This window comes from Fringilla coelebs (assembly GCF_963513975.1).
Source record: "Fringilla coelebs genome assembly, chromosome: 24".
NCBI classification, from domain to species: domain Eukaryota; kingdom Metazoa; phylum Chordata; class Aves; order Passeriformes; family Fringillidae; genus Fringilla; species Fringilla coelebs.
The window spans coordinates 4,326,234-4,347,381 of record NC_140050.1 but is presented as its reverse complement, the minus strand read 5'-3'; the positions used below and the strand labels follow the sequence as shown (position 1 = coordinate 4,347,381).

Genomic DNA, 21,148 nt, shown 5'->3' with positions numbered 1-21,148 from the left:
TGGAACGACGAGATTGCTCCGCGCTCGGCCCCGCGATTGAACTCGGGGTCTCTTGGGCTGCAGCCGCTTCCCGCACCCACCGGGGGCTGTGCCGGCAGCCAGCCCCGGTCCTGCTCGGGGAGCTCCACGCGTGGCTGCTCCGGGCTGGGTTTCAGTGCCGGAGCTGCCCGGCCCGCGGGGATCGAGCCCCAGCCCGGGGCCAGCGGGGAGCCCACGTGGGGCGGCGGCGTCACGGGAGGCGGCGGCCGGGGCAGGAAGGGCAGCGAGGGCGCGGGAGGCGGGCACAGCCCGGCCTTAAAAGTCCCCGCTGGGACGGGCTCATTTCCGCGTCACCCCGGCGTCCTGATGGCCCCCACGGTGCCGCTGGCTGTGCTGGCGCTGGTGGCCCTGGTGGCCCCGGCGCTCGGCGTGGCCCCCGGCTGTGATTACCCTGCCCACCGCTGGTGCAGCTCTCGGGACGCCGCCGCCGCCTGCCAGGTCAGAGCCGCTGCTGCTGCTGCCGGGGCTGGGGACAAGGGCAGGGTCACAGAGACGCGGGGCCACCTCCCGCCTGCCCAGGGACGCGGGGACAGGGTTGGGGCAGCGCCTGGCCGCGATGCCCGGAGCGAGTGCCGGCTGCGAGCGCCGCTGAGGCACGGGCTGTCACCTCTGCGGGGATGCTCAGAGCCTCCGGGGCCACACGGTCACTACGGCATTCCCAGCATCTCTGGGGAACGGCTGTGGTCAGCCGGACCCTGCCCGCGGCCTCTGCCCAGCTGCCCCTGCCACTTCTGCTTTTTAAGCCTAAAACAGCTTTTTAGCTTATTCTGCCTCAAACAGAGCCGGGCGGGGACAGCGCCATGTGAGCCCCACGGGGCTGCAGCTTCCCCCTGGCACTGGGTGCTGGGCCATACCCCCACCCAGGCACATCCTGGTCTAAATTTGTTTTCCCCTGAAATGTTTTGGGGAAGTTCTGGTGGAAAGCCCCCGGCCACTCTCACTTCCCTCTAGCCCTGCACACTCTCATCCCCCTTCTTCCCTGCATCCCGGAGCTTTACCCCATCCCTACAGATACTAGAATAGGGGGCTGCAGCCATACCCCCCGCGCACCCCAAACCCTCCCGTGTGCAGGTGGAGAGCCGCTGCCCCCGCCTCCCGCGCCCCGCGGCCGCGCCCGTGGAGCTGAGCCTGTACTACGAGAGCCTGTGCCCGGCCTGCCGCGAGTTCCTGGTCCTGAAGCTCTTCCCCACCTGGCTGCTGCTGCCCAGGGAGATGCTGAACATCACCCTGGTGCCCTACGGCAACGCCCAGGTAGGAGGCGGCGCTCCCGGCGCTCGGCCCGGTGCCGCCGGCCCCGCTCAGCCCGCTTGGTCCCGCAGGAGAGGAACGTCAGCGGCAAGTTGGATTTCCAGTGCCAGCACGGCCCCGAGGAATGCTTGGGCAACATGATGGAGGTGACGGTCCCCGTTCCCACGGGGCTGGCACGGGGGGGTCCAGCGGCCCCTCACCGCCCGCCCTGTCCCCGTAGGCCTGTCTGATGCACGAGGCCAAGAACTTCAGCACCTACTTCGTCGTCATCTTCTGCCTGGAGTCGGGCACCTCCGTCACCAAGAACCTGGAGGCTGTATGTCCCCCTCCCCGCCCCTCACGCCCCTCCTGGGGGATGTCCCTGTCCCCCTGAGTGTCCCCTGTGCCCGGCAGTGCCTGCAGCTCTACGCCCCGGAGGTGGACGGTGGCCGCATCGCCGCCTGCGTGCAGGGGGACACGGGGGTGGCCCTGATGCACCACAACGCCCAGCTGACCGAGGCACTGGACCCCCCACACCAGTACGTGCCCTGGATCACCATCAATGGGGTATGGCAGGGGGGCACTGGGTGCCAGGTGGGGCTGGGACACCCTGGGGACCCCCCTGACCAGCCCGTGTCCCCCCACAGAAGCACACGGATGAGCTGCAGGCACAGGCTGAGGTCTCGCTGCTGGGGCTGGTTTGTCACCTCTACCAGGTGGGACAAGGCTCTGTAGGGACAGCAGAGCTTGGGGACACGTCCCCATCGCTGCTGGGGCTCTCATGGCTGCTCTCTGGCAGGGGGAGAAGCCTGAGGTCTGTGGGGGCTCCAAGGCCACGAAGATCCCAGCTGGCTGCAGGCGCTGAGGGACGCTGTGGGAGCAGAGAGAGACAGGCCAATAAAAAGGATATTTTTATGGAAAACCACCAGGATCTGGAGTGGTGTGGTGGGGGAGCAGGGAGGGGTGGTTTTGCCCTTGCCACAGTGGGAAGAAGAGAGGGGCTGGGCACTGGGACTGCCCTCCAGACCTGGGAATTACCTGCTCCAGAGGGTCACAAAGAAGCCCCTTGAAGATTCCCAGGGAACTCTGCTGAGCAGCAGCACAGAGCATCTCCTCTCTCCAAGTCTTGGGAGGCAGCTCCTGTGTCCATCTCTCTCACACTGACAGCATTAAACACAACCATTTCAGGAGCACTGGGGCCAAGACCATCCCAGTTCCCACCAGTCCTTCTCCATTCCCAATCAGCAGGTTTAGGAATCTTTCCTGGTGGCTCGCTGAGCACTTGTGACAAGCTATTCTCTCTGGAATTTCCCAGACCTGCTTGCCCCAGCAAGAGGCCATTCCCAGCTGGGGTCTGGGGCATGAAATTCACCACAAGGACAAGGAATTCCTGATCCCGAGAATTCTCCTCACTACCTGTAGAACAACTCCTCTGGCTGGGTGATGGGCACCAGAACCCACACCTGCTTTGTTTTCCATGCCCCACATCCTCCCTGACTGCAGGGACTGCCCTCAAAGCTCTCCTCACACGAGCTGTGACCCCTGCAGGTGTGGGGCTCATCCCACCCCATCCCAGCTCTGGGCACAGCCCAAGGACACTTGCACTGGCACACCCTGAGAGCCACCTGCAGCCTCCCTAAACCCTTTTCCCAAGGAGCTGGGGAGGCTGAGGGAGCAGGGGGGACACAGGAAACCCCCACATTCCATCCTGAGAGATGCCAGAGAGCCTTGAGCAGCCAATAGCAACCACAGCAATCACAGCAATCACTCTTGTCTCTCTCAGGCTCAGCCAACCTGGGCACCCCTCAGTGTCCCCACCACCCCAGGGACAGCAAGGGAGGCAGCTGCAGGCAGGGACCCTCCTTCCCTTGTCTGGCTGCACCTCAGGCAGCAGCAGGGCCTGGAAAGATGAGGGGGAAAAAAAGAAAAAAGGAAAAAAAAAATCACAGCATCAACCAGAGAGTGCCTGGAAACTTCATCTCTCTTTATTGTCCATTTCTCATCCAAAATCTGGACCCCAAATGCAGCTCTGGGCCCTGAGCAAGCACAATCTCACTGGCATGAGCACAGCACAGCTCCTGCTGCTGCTCAGCGTCTGCCTCGAGCATCGCCCGTGCCCCAAAACTTCTGTCCCCTGGCTCAGCCGCACTGCCACTGCCCACAGCTCGCAGGACCATAGGAAAGTCTTCGTCTCAAAAGAAGAAGGGGAAAAAAAAGACAATCACAACCCCTCGCCCTGAATCTGAAGAAGCCTCAGCGCCGCAGGACGAGCTCTTCTCTCCCGAAGCTCTCGGCGCCCTCGGGGCTGCGGGGCAGGCGCAGGATCCCGTCCCACAGGCTGAGGGGCTCGGACACCCCCGGGGCATCGCCAGGACGAGCTTTGGGAAAGCCCCAGGGTGTCCAGGAGCCCGCTGCACTCCCCGGGCGGCTCTCGCTGCCCATCCCGAGCGGAGGGAGGAACGAGCCGGGGAAGGCGCTGGAATTTCCCGGCGTGAAGTCGCCGCCAGGCCAGGTCGGTGCCAGCAGGTCCTGGTTCAGGAGGGACAGCGACCCTGAGGCATCATCGGGCTCGGGAGCGCCGCTGGGCAGGGACCCCTCCGGGCTGCGGGGGAAGGGCAGAGCCGCCGCTGGCACCTTCCAAGCCGCCCGCTCCTCGCCGGATTTCTTCTTGCCGCCCTTCCCGCAGAGCCGCACCACCCTGATGCTCTGCCAGTCGCGGTGCCCGAGGCTGTCGGCGGCGCTGCGGGCGCTCTCCAGGCTCTCGTACTCCACCAGGGCACAGCAGCGGCTCAGCAGCTCCGGGAACCGCGCCGAGTACCTGCGCACGTCCGAGGGCAGCTTGCGGCCCGGCCGCAGCAGGCGGATGGAGGCGATGGCGCCGAAGGGGCTGAACATCCTGGTGATGGTGTCCAGGAAGTTTTTCTGCAGGGGCAGGTCCTGCTCCCGCGGCTGCAGCTCCCAGGCCAGCAGCAGCTTGCTGGGGGGGACGCTCAGCAGGTACTCGGGGACGGGGAGGCGCCGCCGCACTTTGGTGCCCTCCTTGTTCACCTCCAGCAGCGCCGAGAACTTGAGGGCGTAGAGGGTGAGGCGCCAGTCCCTGGTCAGGTATTTCACCTGGGCACAGGGGGTGCAATCCCCATCACTCTGCATCCCCCACAGAGGCAGGGAGCACCCTAAAGCCCCCCTCCCTCCAGGCAGGCTGTGACCCCATCTGTCACAATATTCCCCCTTCTGTGTGAGCAGCTCTGGGATCTGCAGACAGCCCCAGCGTCCCCCAGGCTCTTGCAAGGAACCACAACTTCCCCCTAAGCCACACCACCAGCACTTCCCTGGGTTTATTTTGGTTAAGGGATGATCACTTCCAAAGCAGTCCGTGGCTACAAGAGGTGAATCCAACCCTTGGGGTGATTTGAGGAGCTTTCCCTGCTCCCCTGAGCACTGAGGGCAGCGAGCTGCAGCCCCCAGACACAGCCCAGAGCTCCCCACACGCCCCACAGGAGGCAGCCCCACACCCCCAGGACCCACCTTCTTGAAGGATGTCAGCAGTTTGATGCTGACAAAGCCCATCTTGTTCTTCTGCACGTGTTTGAGCAGGAAGGCGTCCCTGGCCAGGTTCTCGTCGGACAGGTAGAACTCCACCTGGGCCATGATCCTGCGCACCAGCTGCGGGTCGGGGCCCGGGCAGGAGCGCTCCAGCACGGCCACCCCCAGCTCACAGGAGCTCCTGGCACAGCAGTGGGGACACAGGGGTCAGCTGCTGCCCAGGCCACCGTGGTGGGACAGCAGAGACACCAGGGGACAGCGCCAGCCTTGCCCAAGGAGCCCACCAGCCTTACCGTGGGTACAAGGAACAGCCCCAGCCTTGCCCACCAGCCTTACCCTGGGCACAGGGAACTGCCCCAGCTGCTTCTGGAATGTTCTACCCCTCTGATTTCCCCAGGTTTGGGTACGGGGAACAGCTCCAGCCTTGCCCAAGGAGTCCACCAGCCTTACCCTGGGCACAGGGAACTGCCCCAGCCTTGCCCTGGGCACGGGGAATGACTCCAGCCTGTGCCCACCAGCCTTACCCTGGGCACGGGAAACAGCCCCAGCCTGTGCCCACTAACCCTTGCCCTGGGTATGGGAATGACTCCAGCCTTGCCCTGGTATGGGAAACAGCCCCAGCCCACACCCACCAGCCTTACTCTGGACACAGGGAATGACTCCAGCCTTGCCCAGGGTACAAGGAACAGCCCCAGCCTTACCCTGGGCACGGGGAACAGCCCCAGCCCAGCCTCAGGAGCCTCCCAGGCTGGATCAAACACATCCCAGCCAGGGACATGTCCCTCGAGGACAAACATGCAGGGCCAGGGCTCAGCCCTGGCACGTACCTGCTGCAGCTCTCCACGAGGTCCTCCTGGCCGGGCAGGACAGGGGAGCAGCTCCAGGGGGGAGGGAGAGGCCATGCCAGGAGGGAATTCCTCGGTGCAGGCACTGGGGGGCTGCAGCTGGGCAGGGAATCGAGCCCCAGGGGCACTCCAGAGCCATGTGAGGACATTGTCCCTTCACCTGGAATGTGACACAGAAGGACAGGGCTGGGACACCCCAGCCAGGGCAGGGGCACTGGAGGAGGGGGTGGTCGATGGTTGTGTCCTTACCTGCTTGGTAGCACTGGGAAGAAGTTCTAAGCTCTAGCAGAACATCCCAAACATCCTGAGGCAGCAACTCCCAAATGCCCCTCAGCTCCCAAAACACAAAGGCAAAAAAAAAAAAAAAAAGAAAAAAAAAGAAAAAAAAAAGGGGAAAAAAAAAAAGAAAGAGAGAGAAGGCCCTGGGGGTGAGGGGGTGTGGGTTTATAAACACACCCTGGAGGAGCTGCAGGGGTGGTTGTGGACCTGCCCCCACACTGCCTGCTCCAGGTGAAACCTGTTTGTGGTTAAACTGCCCCAGCTGAGCCCTGGGATTAGCCAGGCTCCTCCTGCCTCATCTGCAGAGCCAGGCCAGGGCCCAGGCAGGGCTGGGCCAGCAGAACCTGTCCCCTCTGCTAGCCAGAGGGGCAGTGAATTGTCTGTCTGTGCCTCAGTTTCCCTGCCTTGTGCAGGGACAGCGACAGCCACGTGGGGAAGGGAAGCCTCAGTCCAGGGAATCCTTTGGGCTCTCAAATCCTTTGGGCTCCCAATCCATCCCGTGGGCTCTGAGCACTGCCAGGGCAGCAGGGAAAGGCTCCTGTCCCTGCAGAAACACCCCAGGGCAGTGAGGGAGCAGGGCTGGAGCCCAGGGCAGGGCAGGGCTGGGGGCCAGGAGGGGAAGGGTCTGCAGTGAAACACCCCCATGGCCTGAGCCCCGTGCTGGGCAGGGGGGCTGGGGCAGGGGGGGTGACACCGGGCTGGGGACAATGCCAGGGCAGGGGGGTGACACTGGGCTGGGGACAATGCCAGGGCAGGGGGGCAGGGGCAGGGGGGGGTGACACCAGGCTGGGGACAATGCCAGGGCAGGGGGGCAGGGGCTGGGTGGGAACTGCAGGTGCTGATGTTGGGAGCACCCTGAGCCTCTCCTGGTGGTCCAGGCAGGGGCTTGGCTGATGCTCCTGTGGCCACATGGCCAGGCCAAGGGCTGCACTGGGAAGGGAAGATGCTGTTGCAGAGCAAATGATGGGAGAAGCTGCAAGCAAACAACAGAAGGTGGCTCTGGTTCCTGTTTTCAAATCCCTATTTTTGTGTGGGTTCATTTTGAGAACTTCATCTCATTTCCCTTCTCAAGTCCCTGTCCCAGAGGCTTCCTAGACGTGGGGCCTGTTCTGTGACACTGTGGGGACAATCCAGGAGTGCCAGACCATGAACCTGAAGCCATCCCAGCCACGGGACACTCTCCCAAGGGGACAAACAGGGGGTGAGTCCAGGGCTCATCCCAGCCTCACATCCCAGCAGCCACGCACAGACTGGAGCTCTCTGGGTGTCCTGGCTGTCCCCAAAGCAGCAGCACCCCCAGGCTGGTGGCACTGCAGTGTCCCCTGCCCCTGGGGCTGTGCCACCCTGCCCAGCTGTGCCTGCAAGCTGGAGCTTGCAGAGGCCTGCAGAAGTTCAGTTGCTGAAAGCAACTTTTGGACCATTTTTGCTTGGTTTTGATGGACTTTGGCCTGTCAGGAGTCCCAAAGTCAGGGCTGGCAGGGGGCAGAGAAGGGGGGAGATCCTTTCCCCCCCTCCTCCAGGCCTCCAAAGCCCAAATGATCCTCAACCACCCCAAACCTCAAACCCACCAGCTCAGGGAAGATGCTCCAGGAGCTCTTTCCTTGTGCCAGGCACAAGGTGGTGGCACTGCAGTGTCCCCTTGGCCGCTCCCTGGGCTGTGCCACCCTGCCCAGCTCCAGGGTTGCCCTTCTGGGACGAGCCACAGGGACTGGCAATGTCCAGCTGCTTCTGGAATGTTCTGCCCCTCTGATTTCCCCAGGTTTGGTGACACCTCCCCTTCTCCTGCCACCTCCTGGTGCTCTCTGCTGCCTGGGAAGGGGTGGAACACCAAATCCTGGGATGCTTGTGCAGGATTTGCCCATCTGGGAGGGGTGATGGAGCCAGAGCAGGCTGAGGATGGGGGGTGGAGGTGCTGACAGGAGGATTTTGAGCTGTGTTTGCTTTGTGGTTAGAGGCAGATTTTCTCAGGGTCAGGAGGTGCTGCCCAGCTTCCCTGGGGGAAATAATCTCCTGCTTCCAGAGCTGAGATTCCCAAAGGAAGAGGCTCTGTCTGGTGCAGCCAGACTGGGCCTAATCCAGAGGGAGAGTGAAGCAGGGCACAGAGGCTGAACCTTCCTGAGGGGTCAGAGCAGGAGTGACCCAGCCCTTGTCACATCCCCCCATCCTCTCAATTAGTCTGGAAGCTTGATTAGAAAATCCTCCTGTGGCCCTGTGCTCAGTCTGATCCTCCAGCCTCTCCTCCCCTCTGGGTTATCTGACACACCAGCTGCTGCTCCAGGGGGAATCTGCTTCCTGCAGCCCCCAGACCCCTGCCCTGAACTGCTTTAATCACCCTGGGCAGCTCCTGCATCCCCCCCAGGCTGCTGCAGCATCTCCTGGCACCTCTCAGGGATCACAGAAGAAATGGGACCACGACACTCCTTGTGCAGGCCTGAGCATTGGATACACATTTATTGCTGTTCAGCTTTAGCTGGGAATTCTGTGGAGGGGGTTTGGGGGCTGCTGCAGAGCTCCAGAGCATCTCCTTTGCACGCTGCCTTCCCTCAGAGGAAGAGCTGAACTTCCTGTGGCCCTCAGTGGCAGCAGGGCAGTTAAGATTTGGTTGCTCAGTTGTTTTTTTGGACTCTCTTATCTCATCAGCAGGATCCCAAGTGTGGACTCTGACACAGGGAGCTTTCATGGTTATGTACATTTCAATCTGCCTCTCTCACTTCTCTCCTGCCACTTCCATGTGAGACATTTACAGACAAACACCACCCTGGCACGACAGCTTGGGACAGAGGGAGGATGTGCCACTGCACACATTCTGATTTCAACGTGTTTGAAAGTGGCACAGCTGCCTTAGTGCCACTGGGAACAAGAAAATCAGAGATTTGGGTAGAAGATACTCTGCTAGGCAATGCACACGAGACCCCTGGAAAAGCTCACACCAAACACTGCAGCATCAGAAGCCATAATAATAATAATAATAATAATAATAATAATAATAATAATAATAATAATAAAAGCTATTTATGACACGGCCTTTATTCACAGAGACATTTGCCCCAGGGCTTTGTTTTACAGATCCCCCTCCTCTGCCCTGTAGCCCCCAGCACCCCAGTGCAGTCCACAGCATCCCAGGGCAATCCAGGTCAGCACAGACCCAGGGGACATGGGAAGGGGAAAAACCTGCAGAGCTCCCCCAGCTCAGCCCCACGGGAGCCACCCTGCAGGAAAAGGCAAAGGGATCCTAAGAGGGAAATGCCAGTGGGGTGCTGGGGGTCTGGGCCAGCCCCTCCCTGCCTGGGATGGGCTGCTGGGCCAGGCTGAGCTGTACTGGCCAGGCTGAGCTGTGCTGGGCCAGGCTGAGCTGTGCTGGGCCAGGCTGAGCTGTGCTGGGCCAGCTGAGCTGTGCTGGGCCAGGCTGAGCTGTGCTGGGCCAGGCTGAGCTGTGCTGGGCCAGGCTGAGCTGTGCTGGCCCAGGCTGAGCTGTGCTGAGCCAGGCTGAGCTGTACTGGCCAGGCTGAGCTGTACTGGTCAGGCTGAGCTCTGCTGGCCCAGGCTGAGCTGTACTGGTCAGGCTGAGCTCTGCTGGCCCAGGCTGAGCTGTGCTGGGCCAGCTGAGCTGTGCTGGCCCAGGCTGAGCTGTACTGGCCAGGCTGAGCTGTGCTGGCCAGGCTGAGCTGTACTGGGCCAGGCTGAGCTGTGCTGGGCCAGGCTGAGCTCTGCTGGCCCCCCTGGAGCAGGGAAATGGGAACAAGCCCCTCCTAAGGCACTGCAGTCACACCCCCTCACCCCTGCTCCAGACCCCCCTTCAACCTCAGAGCAGAACATGGGGTGGGAATTTCACAAACCCCGGGATGTGGGACCAGTTCCTGTCTGCCTGGGCACTGTGGAGGATGGGGATTGCCATGGGGTCAACCATGGGATTGCCATGGGATTGCCAGGGGATCATCATGGGATTGCCATGGGATTGCCAGGGGATCATCATGGGATTGCCATTGAATCACCACGGGATTGCCATGGGATCACCACGGGATTGCCATTGAATCAGCATGGGATTGCCATGGGATCATCATGGGATTGCCATGGGATCATCATGGGATTGCCATGGGATCACCATGGGATTACCATGGGATCACTATAGGATTGCCATGGGATCAGCATGGGATTGCCATGGGATCACTATGGGATTGCCATGGGATCATCATGGGATTACCATGGGATCAGCATAGGATTGCCATGGGATTACCATGGGATCATCATGGGATTGCCATGGGATCACTATGGGATTTCCATGGGATCACCCCAGGCACTCATAGCACGTGGGACAACAGGCACGCTCTGCCTCCAGCTGCCACTGCCTCGGAGTCCTTTGGTATCTTGAGTTGGCCTGGTGGCATCCCAGGAGCATTGGGGTGAAGTGCCAGGCTGGGGAGCCATGGAAGCAGGTGGGAATGCTCATCCCATTGTCCCAGAGCACGCCTGTGTCCGTCAGGATGTGCAGCCTGGAGTCTGTCCAGGGGGGACAAGGGACACCAACTGCCCTGTGCTCCCCGTGCAAGAGATTTGGCAAAGCCAGAGCCAGGACAGTTTGTCTGGAAAGGCTGCAGGAGAAGGGCCGGGTATTTCTCCTTCTTCTTGGGCACTGATTGGTTCAAGTTTGTATCACAGTGAAGTCTGAGACGAGGGGAAGGAACCCAAAGCACCTTCCCGGACAGAGAAAGCCTCGTTGGAGCTTCAGCTGGAGAGCCAGGACAGCTCCTCCAGCCAGGCACATCCCGCCTGCTGCTGACCACAGAGCCTTCCATCCCTTGGGAGCAGACTCGGGAGCTTCTCCCTCCCCTCTGGAGGGACTCTGGCAGCCAAACCGGCTCAGCCCATCCTCAAACACAAGTAAACATCAAGAGAAACTAAGAGGCACTAGAATAACGCAGATCCGGGGGGGGGCCGGCTTGGCACGCCCCGCCTGGCTCCGGATGGATGGCTCGGTCCAACCCAGTGTCAGATGTCCTGCAGGGGGTGGCCAGGTCCAGCCCAGGTGTCAGATGTCCTGCAGGGGGTGGCCAGGTCCAGCCCAGGTGTCAGATGTCCTGCAGGGGGTGGCCAGGTCCAGCCCAGGTGTCAGATGTCCTGCAGGGAGTGGCCGGGCTCGCTGCGCTCCCGTTTCACCAGCGGCTCCCCCGGATCCCCCTCGGTGCCCAGCTCGCTGATGTCATCTGCAAAGGACAGGGCTCAGAGCAGGGCAGGGGGCACCGGGGGCTGCCTGCCAGCACAGCAGGCTGCAAGAGGCGGCACGAGGGTCCCCAGCCCTCCCAAACCATCCCACCCTGAGCAGCAGAGCTCCCCGGCAGGGAGGGGAGGTACCTTTGTCCAGCAGCGTCGGGGACAGGGATGTGAGGTCACCAAACTGAAAGAAAAAGGAGTTCTGGGGTCAGTGAGGCTTTGGGGAGCCGAGGTGCCAGACAACTTCAACAGCCAGGAGAGACTGAGCATCGGTGCTGGTGGTGGAGAGCAGAAATGAAAACCAACCACAGCTTTTGGGGAAAAGCCTTTTGTTGCCATTTAAACCTCTGGGCAAACACCACACACAACAATCCAGGGCAGGATTTAGCTCTCGAATTAAGGGAGAATGAAAGAATGGAAATTTTTCCATCTCCCAGGTGATGAGCAAGTGTTGCTACAGGTAAAAGTGGTGCCTTTTCTCCAGCCCTTTCCACCCCTCAGGCAATTCCCCTCTCCTGGCATTTCACCTCCCTGCAAAGCCTTTGCAGTGATGTCTGAGAGAGTTTGGCCACTCAGGCCATGGTGCCAAGTGGAACCAGAGAGCTCCTTGGCTCTGGAGCTGTGGTGTCCCTCTCAATGATGAGCTCTGAGACACCAAATTGCTGCAAACAATAATTCTGGAAAGTCATGGAAAGCTGGGCAGGAGCTGAGGAGAGTGGGAATTGCAAAGTTCAGTGGGAGTGGGAGGACGCTTCATCCTTCTTTGCTGGGAAGAATCAGCCTCCTCCTGGAGACCAGGAATATTGCAAGGGTTGAATGAAGGAAAAGCCTGAGGGATGGGAGCCAGACTCTGCCTTCCCTGTTCTTTAATATCACTGAAGGAGGAGGTTTTGCAGGGAATAGTGGGAACTCAGCACTGCAGCTGGAGCAGTGTGGGAGGGCAGGGAAGGCAGAACCAACAGGCTTTGGTTTGCCTGCATCCCTGCATGAGCTCTGTGGAAGCTTCAAGGAGCAAATGAGATCAGTTTGGAGCATGTGGGCTCAGTTTTAAACTCACAGTAGTTTCAGCATTGCTGTCACAGGTTCAGCTGGGGCTTTTGACTCTGTATTTCAGAGGGAAAAACTGGATGTGGCCTCAGCTAGGCAGGACAGGACCTGCCTGCAAGCCAGGCACCACACTTATTGTGAACAAAAACAACCCCAAACCCTCACAAACAGCCCAAACAACCCCTTCATCCTCTTCTTCACCTCAAAAATGGAGGGAGTGGCTGACTGTGCATGCAATGCTGGAGCTTGCAGAGGCCTGCAGAAGTTCAGTTGCTGAAAGCAACTTTTGGACCATTTTTGCTTGGTTTTGATGGACTTTGGCCTGTCAGGAGTCCCAAAGTCAGGGCTGGCAGGGTGCAGAGAAGGGGGGAGATCCTTTCCCCCCCTCCTCCAGGCCTCCAAAGCCCAAATGATGCTCAACCACCCCAAACCCAAGATCCACCAGCTCAGGGAAGATGCTTCAGGAGCTCTATCCTTGTGCCAAAACAACTCAATAAATAATTTTAGTTGTAAAACAAGCCGAGGGCGCAGTGTGCTTTGTGAACCAGCGGTGACTTTTGAGGAGCTGCATCTTTTGGGTTGGTGTGTAGGGAATAAAGGGCTCTCACCTCTCCCATGACAGCAATTGGGGTCTCCCCTGTTGCCTGGGCCACACGATGCTCCACCAGGTAGAACATGTACTCGTCGTAGAGCAGGCGGATCAGGTGGAAGGAGCCAAAGCTGGCGGCGCTGCGCAGGGTCAGGTCCCGGATCACCATGGAGCTGGGAGTGGGCAGGAATCACAAATTTGGGATGAGTTTTACACCTGTGCTGTGGCTGATGTGAGTTCTGGACCTTGGTGGTACTGTGGGACCCAACACTGTCTCTGCCTCTGACCCAAAAGTATCAAAACAGTTTAAGAAATTGGTTTATGGAACATCCTATCCCCATCCTGAAGGGACACCAGAACCACAGTTAAGCAGAGTTTAATAGGAGTAAAGAACTTGGCCTTGACTCTAAGAAATTTAGTTTATGGAGTATCTTATCCCCATCCTGAAAGGTTACCAGAACCACAGTTAAGCAGAGTTTAATAGAAATAAAGAACTTGGCCTTGGCTTTAAGAAATTTAGTTTATGGAGTATCTTATCCCCATCCTGAAAGGTTACCAGAACCACAGTTAAGCAGAGTTTAATAGGATTAAAGAACTTGGCCTTGGCTTTAAGAAATTTAGTTTATGGAGTATCTTATCCCCATTCTGAAGGGATACCAGAACCACAGTTAAGCAGTTTAATAGGAGTAAAGAACTTGGCCTTGGCTTTTCAAGGAGTTCTTTACATACCCCAAGCCTGACGCAGAAATACCCCCAAAATAAGAAAGAAAATGTACCTGTAGAAAGACCACTTCAACAGGAACTGCCTGGCTGCCTTGGGGAAGCTGGGGCTGCCCTCGTGATGCTTCAGCACTTGAGTGACCACATTGTCCAGCCAGCTGGCCCACTGGTCCAGAGAGCTCTGCTGCTGCAGAGTCAGCTTGAAATCCTGCTCCAGCTTCTGTACCATGCCCTCCTCACACTGGCACACCCATGAGGCCTGCTCCTGCTCAGGAGGAAAGGCTCACAGTTACTCATGCCCTGCTCCTGCTCAGGAGGAAAGGCCCACAGTTACTCATGCCCTGCTCCTGCTTGGTAAAAGGTTTCATGGTTACTCAAGCCAGGCCTGCATGGTGTTGTATCCCAAGCCAGGAATTAATTTCTAGCAGGAAAGGGCTGCAAACCAGCTCTGAATCATGGCCCCTCTGATCTGTCTGGACCACAGTATTTTTAGAACTCCATAATTGTTGGTAGCACTTGATTCTTCACTGGAAAAGTGGTGAAGCATTGGAATGGGGTGCCCAGGGAAGTGGTGGAGTCACCACCCCTGGAAGTGTTCAAAAAATGAGTGGATGTGGGGACATGATTTAGTGGACATAGCGAGGTTCAGCTGAAGGTTGGACTGGATGGTCTTGGAGGTTTTTTCCAGCCTTAATGATCTGTGAGTCTTACAGAAGCTCCTTTGCCACAGTGAGGTGGAAAATTAACCCGGCAAAGCAACACCAAACCCATCATCTTGTTCACAGAATTCCAGAAGGAAGAGACCTCCAAGATCATCAAATCCAACCCAGCCCCAGCACCCCAACTGAGCCCTGGCACCCAGTGCCACATCCAGGCTTTGTTAAACACACCCAGGGATGGGGACTGCACCACCTCCCTGGGCAGCCATTCCAGAACTTTATCACCTTTCTGTAAAAAACTTTTTCCTGATATTCAGCCTGAATTTCCCTTGGTGCAGCCTGAGGCTGTGTGCTCTGGTTGTGTCAGTGCTGCTGCAGACAGAGCCCAGACCCAGCTGAGCACAGGCACCTTTCAGGAGCTGTAGTGTAGGAATGTGCCTTCTGTTGAGGGAGTGACAAAGCTATCCTTTGTCCCCTTAGAAAGGAAAAAAGCCCAGAAGTTTCTCTCCTCAATTAGCAAAAATGACATCTCATAGGACTTGGGGGACTTCACCTCAAACTTAAGGATAGCTAATTAGACAGAAGCCAAAAAATCTCACCAAAGCAATTTACTAGAAAAAGAAGAGAACAAAGAAATGAATGGCTTTTGTGAGGAGTTTTACCAGGGGCAAGAACCTCTTGCACCTGGCTCGGTTTTTCTCTGTAAAGAGTTTTGTTATTTTGCCTTTTTTTAAAACCTTTTTGTTTCCAACACTACCATAGAAGCCATCCTGCTGATTTTATACCTTCTAAAGTAGCTGAGCTATCTTGGGTGTGATATAGATCTCCAAAAGCTTATGAGACCTGGCTGGAGGAGACCCAAATATCACTGTAGAGAGTGATAAGGTCACCCCTGAGTCTCCTTTTCTCCAGGCTGAGCACCCCCAGCTCATTCAGCTGGGTTGCAGCCCTGGGGATTGACCAGTGGCTACCAGCAGAGAGCCTGGCTGTGGAGCCCCTGTGTGGGGCAGGTGAGTGTGCCAGACTGCAGGGCAAGATGGATTCTGTTTGCCATCTGATGGCAGTTATCTTCTGTTCAGTGGGCAGTTTTCCTTATCTCTTCCACAACTGGGGAGACACCTGCTGATAAGAGGCTGTTGAATGTCCCTGCATGGCTGATAAGAGCTGCAGCATCCCACTGGAGATGTGAGCCCAGGGGGAGGAGCCAAGCATTCCTACCCGGATATAATCTGGAGATTCTGGAACACCAGCACAGCTTCTGCACTGGATTCCCAGAGGAACAGCAGCTGCCTCTGCCCCTGGATCTCCAGAGGATTCTGCCCCCTTCTCCAGGATCCCTGCTCCAGCAGAACCACCCCTGGCACTGCAGGAGGGCTGCAGCCACAATTCCAATGGCCCTGCTGCCAGCACCCTGACCCACAGGGTGTCAGGCTGTGCTCTGGCTCTGGCACTGTTGGTTTGGTTCACTGCATTGTTTATTTTATCCTTTTATTTTCTTCCCCATTAAAGAACTGTTATTCCCTGCTCCCATATTTTTGCCTGAGAGCCCCTTAATTTAAAATTTATAGCAATTTGGAGGGAGGGGGTTTACATTTTCCATTTCAGAGGAGGCTCCTGCCTTCCTTAGCAGACACCAGTCTGTCCAAACCAAGGCAGTGAGGAGCAGGGGGTCTGTGCTCACCTGCACGTTGGCGAAGTCCACGCGGTTGAGGTCGCTGAGCATCTGGTTGATCTGGGACGTGTTCTGCAGCACGGCGCGCGCCGCCTGCGCCAGGTGGTTCAGGGACGTGTACCTGCGCAGGGTCTGGGCAAAGGCACTCACCACCCCCACCTGCAACACAGCACAGGGGCTGCAGGGGGTCACTGACATATTTTATGGGAATCCTTTTGCTAGGATTTTTCTCCTGAGAAGCTGAGAAGCTATCACCAGCCGGGGGTTTATATACAAATCACCGACGGGACGGGACTGCTGGGAACGTGCCTTGAGCTGGTTTATTTTCCAGCATCAGTCTCATTACATGGTCATGACAATGGGAAGATGCCAGCAGCTCACATCCCAGGCAGCAGACCAAGAACTCAGTGTTACAACTCACTTTATAAGTTTTTTGAGCAATCACACAAAGCAAAAGCACATTGACAGCAGTTCCATCCAACCACTATGAGCACACCTACCCTGGGTTAAACAATGCTTGCTTATTTCAAGTACAATACCTGCTTGTAAGCCTTCAAACACAATGCACAGAGCTCCATTATTAAGCTTAAAACTTCCTAATATCTTGCTAGATAAATTTTTCTCTAGCTTAGGGAGTTGTACTAGACAAATGTTAATACACAGACCATTGTTCTATTTGTCTTTGCTTTTCTACATTTTACATAATTTTTCTGCTGACCTATCTCATGGCTATTGCTTAGCTCCAATCACAGTTCTGCTGTCTCTGAGGCCTGCCTTTTGCAGCTTTCCCAAAACCTTCTGAATTTATGGATTCCCACAAGAAGCCTCAGAAAAGAAATGCAAACAATAACTATTTGATGGTTGTGCAATGTGGTCTGGAGATGGTTTACCAACAGGTGCATCTTTGATTGGTCTCATGTGGATTGTTTTTAATTAATGGCCAATCAGTCACAGTCCAGTCACTGTGTCAGTCACAAAATTTTATTATCATTCCTTTCTAGCTTTTTGATGTCTCCTTTCTTCTATTCTTTAGTATAGTTTTAGTATATAATTTTCTTTTAATATAATATATATCATAAAATAATAATCAGCCTCTTGAAACATGGAGTCAAGATTCTCATCTCTTCCCTCATCCTGGGGACCCTCAAGCACCACCACAGCAGGGCATGCTCTGCTCCCTGCCCAGCCCTGCAGGCACCAGCACAGCCAGTGCTGCAGTCAGCAGCTATGGAAGGCTCAAAAAACGTGTGGGGGTGGCATTTGGGAACATGGTTCAGTGGTGGTCTGGGCAGTGCTGGGGTTGTGGTTGGACTCAAATCATCTTAAAGGTTATTTCCAACCTGATCCTTGTGCCAGGCACTTGGAACAACTCAGACAATCTTTGGGCACAGGGTGGATCATGAACCAGTGGTGTCTCTTTAGGTGCTGCTCAGTTTGGGTTGGGTTGCAGGGAATGAAGGATTCTGACCTCTCCCAGTACATCTCCCTGGTTGCCTGGGCCACACAACGCTCCACCAGGCAGAACAGCAGCAGTGGAAGGACCCAAACCTGAATAATTCTATAATTCTATTATTTATTCTCTTTAAGCTACCAGGTTTTTACATTCTGCTTACAGCAGAGACCAGCATGGTGGGGAAGAGCCAGCAAGAATCCCTGACTTTAGGAGAGCAGGAGCCTGGGGGCAATGCCACTCACTCCTGTGCTTTCCAGGAGGACAGCCTCATTCCAGGGCAGAGATAACAGGGAATGGTCCCGGCCCCAAGGCTGCCAGAGGTCCAGGAAGGTTTGGACACCGCTCCCAGGGATGCTCAGGGGGGATTGCTGGGGTGTCTGTGCAGAGCCAGGGGTTTGTGATGATCCCTGTGGGTCCTTCCAGCTCAGGATGTTCTGTGGCTCTATGATTTTCTCCCACAAAGCTTTATCTGCAATTTCAGGGCACAGAAACGGCTCCATGGACAGAGCACCATCAGCTTCTGGTACAAAGGAACTGCCCCACCCATCCTCCCACTCCTGGCTGATTTTGGTTCACAATCAACCACTGCACCATGCCAGGTGGCCAAACCCCAGCAGGGACTTCTGCAAGATGCAGACACACACTGGGCCCATCTCTGCTCACCTTGGTCTGCACGACCTGGGGGGGGAATTCACTCATGGCATTCATCAGCCACCCTTCCAAGCTCTTGGCAAAGTTCCGGATTGCCTGGGTCAGCGTGCCTGCAAAGAAGGCTGCAGAGTCAGAAATGCTGCTCTGTGGCATTTTTGGCTACCATTTTCTACCTCAGGACTACTGGGAATGCCCAGCCTGTGTCCTGGTTAGCTGAGATGTCAACTCAGCATCAAGGAAATCAGCTGGGTTGATGCACCCAAATTATTCTTTGATATTGTTACTCAAACTCTTTTTATTATTTTTTTTCTTCCTCTTTTTCATTTTTTTTTCTTACTCTTATTTTTATTCTTATCCTTATTCTTATCTTACTCTTATTCTCATCCTTATTCTTATCCTTATTCTTATTCTTATCTTACCCTTATTCTCATCCTTACTCTTATTCTTCTCCTTACTCTTATTCTTATTCTTACTTTTATCCTTATGACAGTTGGACTTAATGATCCTAGATGTCATTTCCAACCTAAACATTTCTATGTTTTTAAAATTATTCTTATTTTTTTCATCCTTTTCTTATTTATGGCCCTTCTGAGCATTTTTCAAGCACTGAAATTCTCTCTTCAGAGACACCCTCATGCCCCAGTTTGTGACAGCCCTCAGAAGGACATTTGGGAGTCCAAATCAGACAGAAAACTCTCAATACCCCTTTATTATTCTCCCAAAAAGCTGACCCCTAATTTCCAGGAGTGCAGTCAGGGACAGGATGGTCCCGTGCAAACAAAGGCCTCCAAGGAGCCACATCCCAAAGAGCTCCCATATCCAAACTCCTGGCCAAAATCAGTAGATGTGAAATGCAACACACCAAATTGAAAAGGCAGAGGAGTTCCCAGGGGGTACAAAACATCCCCCCAGGGCAGTGCTGCAGGAGGAACGCTGCTGTTGCCATGATATTTTAGCCAAGACAAACACCTCCAAGTGGGTTTGTACAGTGGAGATCTTTGTGGCAAGTGGGAGCCAGAGTGAGATCAGACTCAGGTGGGGCTGTGGGTACTCACTGGGCACTGGCCTGAGCACGTCAGGGATGAGGATCTCCACCAGGGCCTGGTACAGGATGTGGTCACAGCTCCTCATCCACTTGAGGATGGGCTCATACTTGCACAGGGTGATCAGTTTGTCCTTTGGGAGGGTCCCTTCGGGTTCCTCTTCACTGCAGGAGGAGGAAGGAGACAGTTAGCAGCAGGTTTGCATTCAGTGCTTTCTCTCTCCCTCAACATTTCTAACTCCAGTTTTCAGCAGAAAAAAAACATGTGTGCCTTGCAAAAGGAAATGTTTGACTGCTCATACAGGTCTTGTCTCTGCCAGCACCTCCCTGTCCTTGGGGCCAGAGCTTGGAGCAGTTTTCCCTCACATCCACACTCCTGGTGCTTGGCCTGCCTTCCCCTCTTCCCTTTTTACCTTCACAGCCTCTCACACCCCCTGTTCACACGGGAGCTGAGCTCCAGCACTGCCATCTCAGCCAGCAAAGGCTCAGCTGGATCCTCCCTACAGCCCCAGCTGCTCCTCTCCCTCTCCCTCTCCCTCTCCCTCTCCCTCTCCCTCTCCCTCTCCCTCTCCCTCTCCCTCTCCCTCTCCCTCTCCTTCTCCTCTGCCACAGCACTGGGGACAAAAACTTTGCAGCCACTGCGGGGGCAGATGAGCTGATATTGAGAAGTTTTCAAGGTGTTTAACCCTTCCAGCTGCTGAACATTTTCAGAAGGAAGGAGACTGAATGGATGAGAACAGAACATATTGTCTGTAACTGACTGGGGTCAATCCACCTTCCATTAATTTCACTTTGTAGATGTATAAAGGCACAAGATGTCGGATACACAGCAAGCAGAAAGAGCTGAAACCTGAATTCACTGCCAGAGCTGCTCACCCACACATTATGCTGGGATTTGGGAATTTGGAAGGGTCTTTCCCCATGGAAAAGGTGTTTTTCTCCATCAAAATCACTAAAGCCAAGCCTTGGACATATTCTGAAGGGAACTTTGAGCCTCAACCTGCAGAATTTTAGTGGTGAACTCCATGGGCATAACTCCTGGAAAATCCCACATGGAGAAACAGGTCAGGAAACCTGCTGAGATGTGCATCCATGTTCTGCATCTTCTCATGCTTTCAGTGTGCCCCCTCCCTAATATCTGGGGTTTATTTATATTTATATATCAAGAAGGAGAGGGAGTGTGTTATTTACCTCTCTGGGTTAGTGGCAGAGGTGTGAGAGCCTTGCAAAAAAGCTGCCTCCAGTTTCCCCTGTGTACCTAGAAACAGCTCCTGGGGTGTTGCAATCTGCCTGGGAGCTGTTCCCTCAAAAAAATGAGATTTTAAACCAAGCAAACACAGCTGCAGTGACTTCTTGCAGGAAAATATCCCCTAGGCAACATCTACAGGGCCATATTCTACTGATTTTTGAGGGATTTTTCCTTATTACTCAATGTTTTACCATTTTTCTTCTGAATAGAAAACCTTAATCTTCATAGCCTCAGTAAGAGTGGACAGATTTGTGATAGAAATGTTAAGAATTTTTTCAATTTTCTCTGTTTTCACTTATTTCCATTCCCCTGGCAGCAGCTCCCAATGCATAAAGGATGAGGAAGAGGCACAGCAACGAGCCAGGCAGGAGTGAAAAGATTAAAGCAGCTTTGTTTGCAATGATCTGCCTCAAAACACGAGGCACTGACAGGTCTGGGCAGGCAGGCAAGGCAGAGAATCAGTCTGGATATCCCTAAAACCTCAGAGAGTCCCTAAAATCTGAGCAGGGAATCATCACTGGGGAAAGCAGGAGGTGCAAGGGACATGGATGACAGGAATCAGCCTCAAGTCACCCCAGGGGAAGTTCAGATTGGATATGAGGGAAAATTTCTTCACTGAAAGAGTGGTCAGGCATTGGAACAGGCTGTGGTGGAGTCAGCATCCCTGGAAGTGTCCAGAAAAGGTGTGGATGTGGCACTTGGGGACGTGGCTGAGTGGTGACCAGGGCAGTGCTGGGTTGATGGATGGACTCAGAGAATTCCCAGAATTTCCAGGTTGGAAGAGACCTTAAAGATCATCGAGTCCAACCCAGCCCCAACCTCAGGACTGATGATCTTGGAGGGCTTTTCCAACCTCAGTGACCCCACAATTCTCTAATCAGAGCAGACCCTTCCCAGAGCTCTGAACTTTGCCTCACAATATTAA

The 21,148-nt window shown here is 55.5% G+C and overlaps 2 protein-coding genes across 8 annotated transcripts in view; one reads left to right on the top strand and one right to left on the bottom strand.

Annotated features, from left to right (window-relative positions):
* Positions 1 to 262: 262 nt before the first annotated feature.
* Positions 263 to 2,191, top strand: IFI30 (IFI30 lysosomal thiol reductase). The gene is made up of 7 exons (XM_084221128.1): positions 263 to 477; positions 1,111 to 1,290; positions 1,359 to 1,433; positions 1,508 to 1,603; positions 1,681 to 1,833; positions 1,914 to 1,982; positions 2,066 to 2,191. The coding sequence occupies exons 1-7, from the start codon at positions 346 to 348 to the stop codon at positions 2,129 to 2,131; spliced, it is 771 nt and encodes a 256-aa protein (XP_084077254.1). The 5' UTR covers positions 263 to 345; the 3' UTR covers positions 2,132 to 2,191.
* A 6,173-nt stretch (positions 2,192 to 8,364) lies between these two features.
* Positions 8,365 to 21,148, bottom strand: part of RFX2 (regulatory factor X2) — an 82,682-nt gene continuing 69,898 nt past the window's right edge. For 5 of the 7 annotated variants that reach the window (XM_084221326.1, XM_084221328.1, XM_084221329.1 and 2 more), the window contains 7 exons: positions 18,988 to 19,139; positions 17,945 to 18,042; positions 15,838 to 15,987; positions 13,554 to 13,762; positions 12,797 to 12,950; positions 11,283 to 11,325; positions 8,365 to 11,134 (listed from right to left, as the gene is read on the bottom strand). In XM_084221326.1, the coding sequence (XP_084077452.1) occupies positions 11,040 to 11,134; positions 11,283 to 11,325; positions 12,797 to 12,950; positions 13,554 to 13,762; positions 15,838 to 15,987; positions 17,945 to 18,042; positions 18,988 to 19,139 (901 nt within the window). In that variant the 3' untranslated portion in view covers positions 8,365 to 11,039. The remainder of the gene's footprint in view (positions 11,135 to 11,282; positions 11,326 to 12,796; positions 12,951 to 13,553; positions 13,763 to 15,837; positions 15,988 to 17,944; positions 18,043 to 18,987; positions 19,140 to 21,148) is intronic. The other 2 variants (XR_014616736.1, XR_014616737.1) reach the window with 2 other exon arrangements.

Excerpts from the sequence above, each read along its gene's own strand:
- IFI30 (XM_084221128.1), top strand. The coding sequence starts at position 346 with ATGGCCCCCACGGTGCCGCTGGCTGTGCTGGCGCTGGTGGCCCTGGTG. Across the intron at positions 1,291-1,358 it reads TGCCCTACGGCAACGCCCAG|GAGAGGAACGTCAGCGGCAA; the intron begins GTAGGAGGCGGC and ends TTGGTCCCGCAG. Across the intron at positions 1,834-1,913 it reads CCTGGATCACCATCAATGGG|AAGCACACGGATGAGCTGCA; the intron begins GTATGGCAGGGG and ends GTCCCCCCACAG.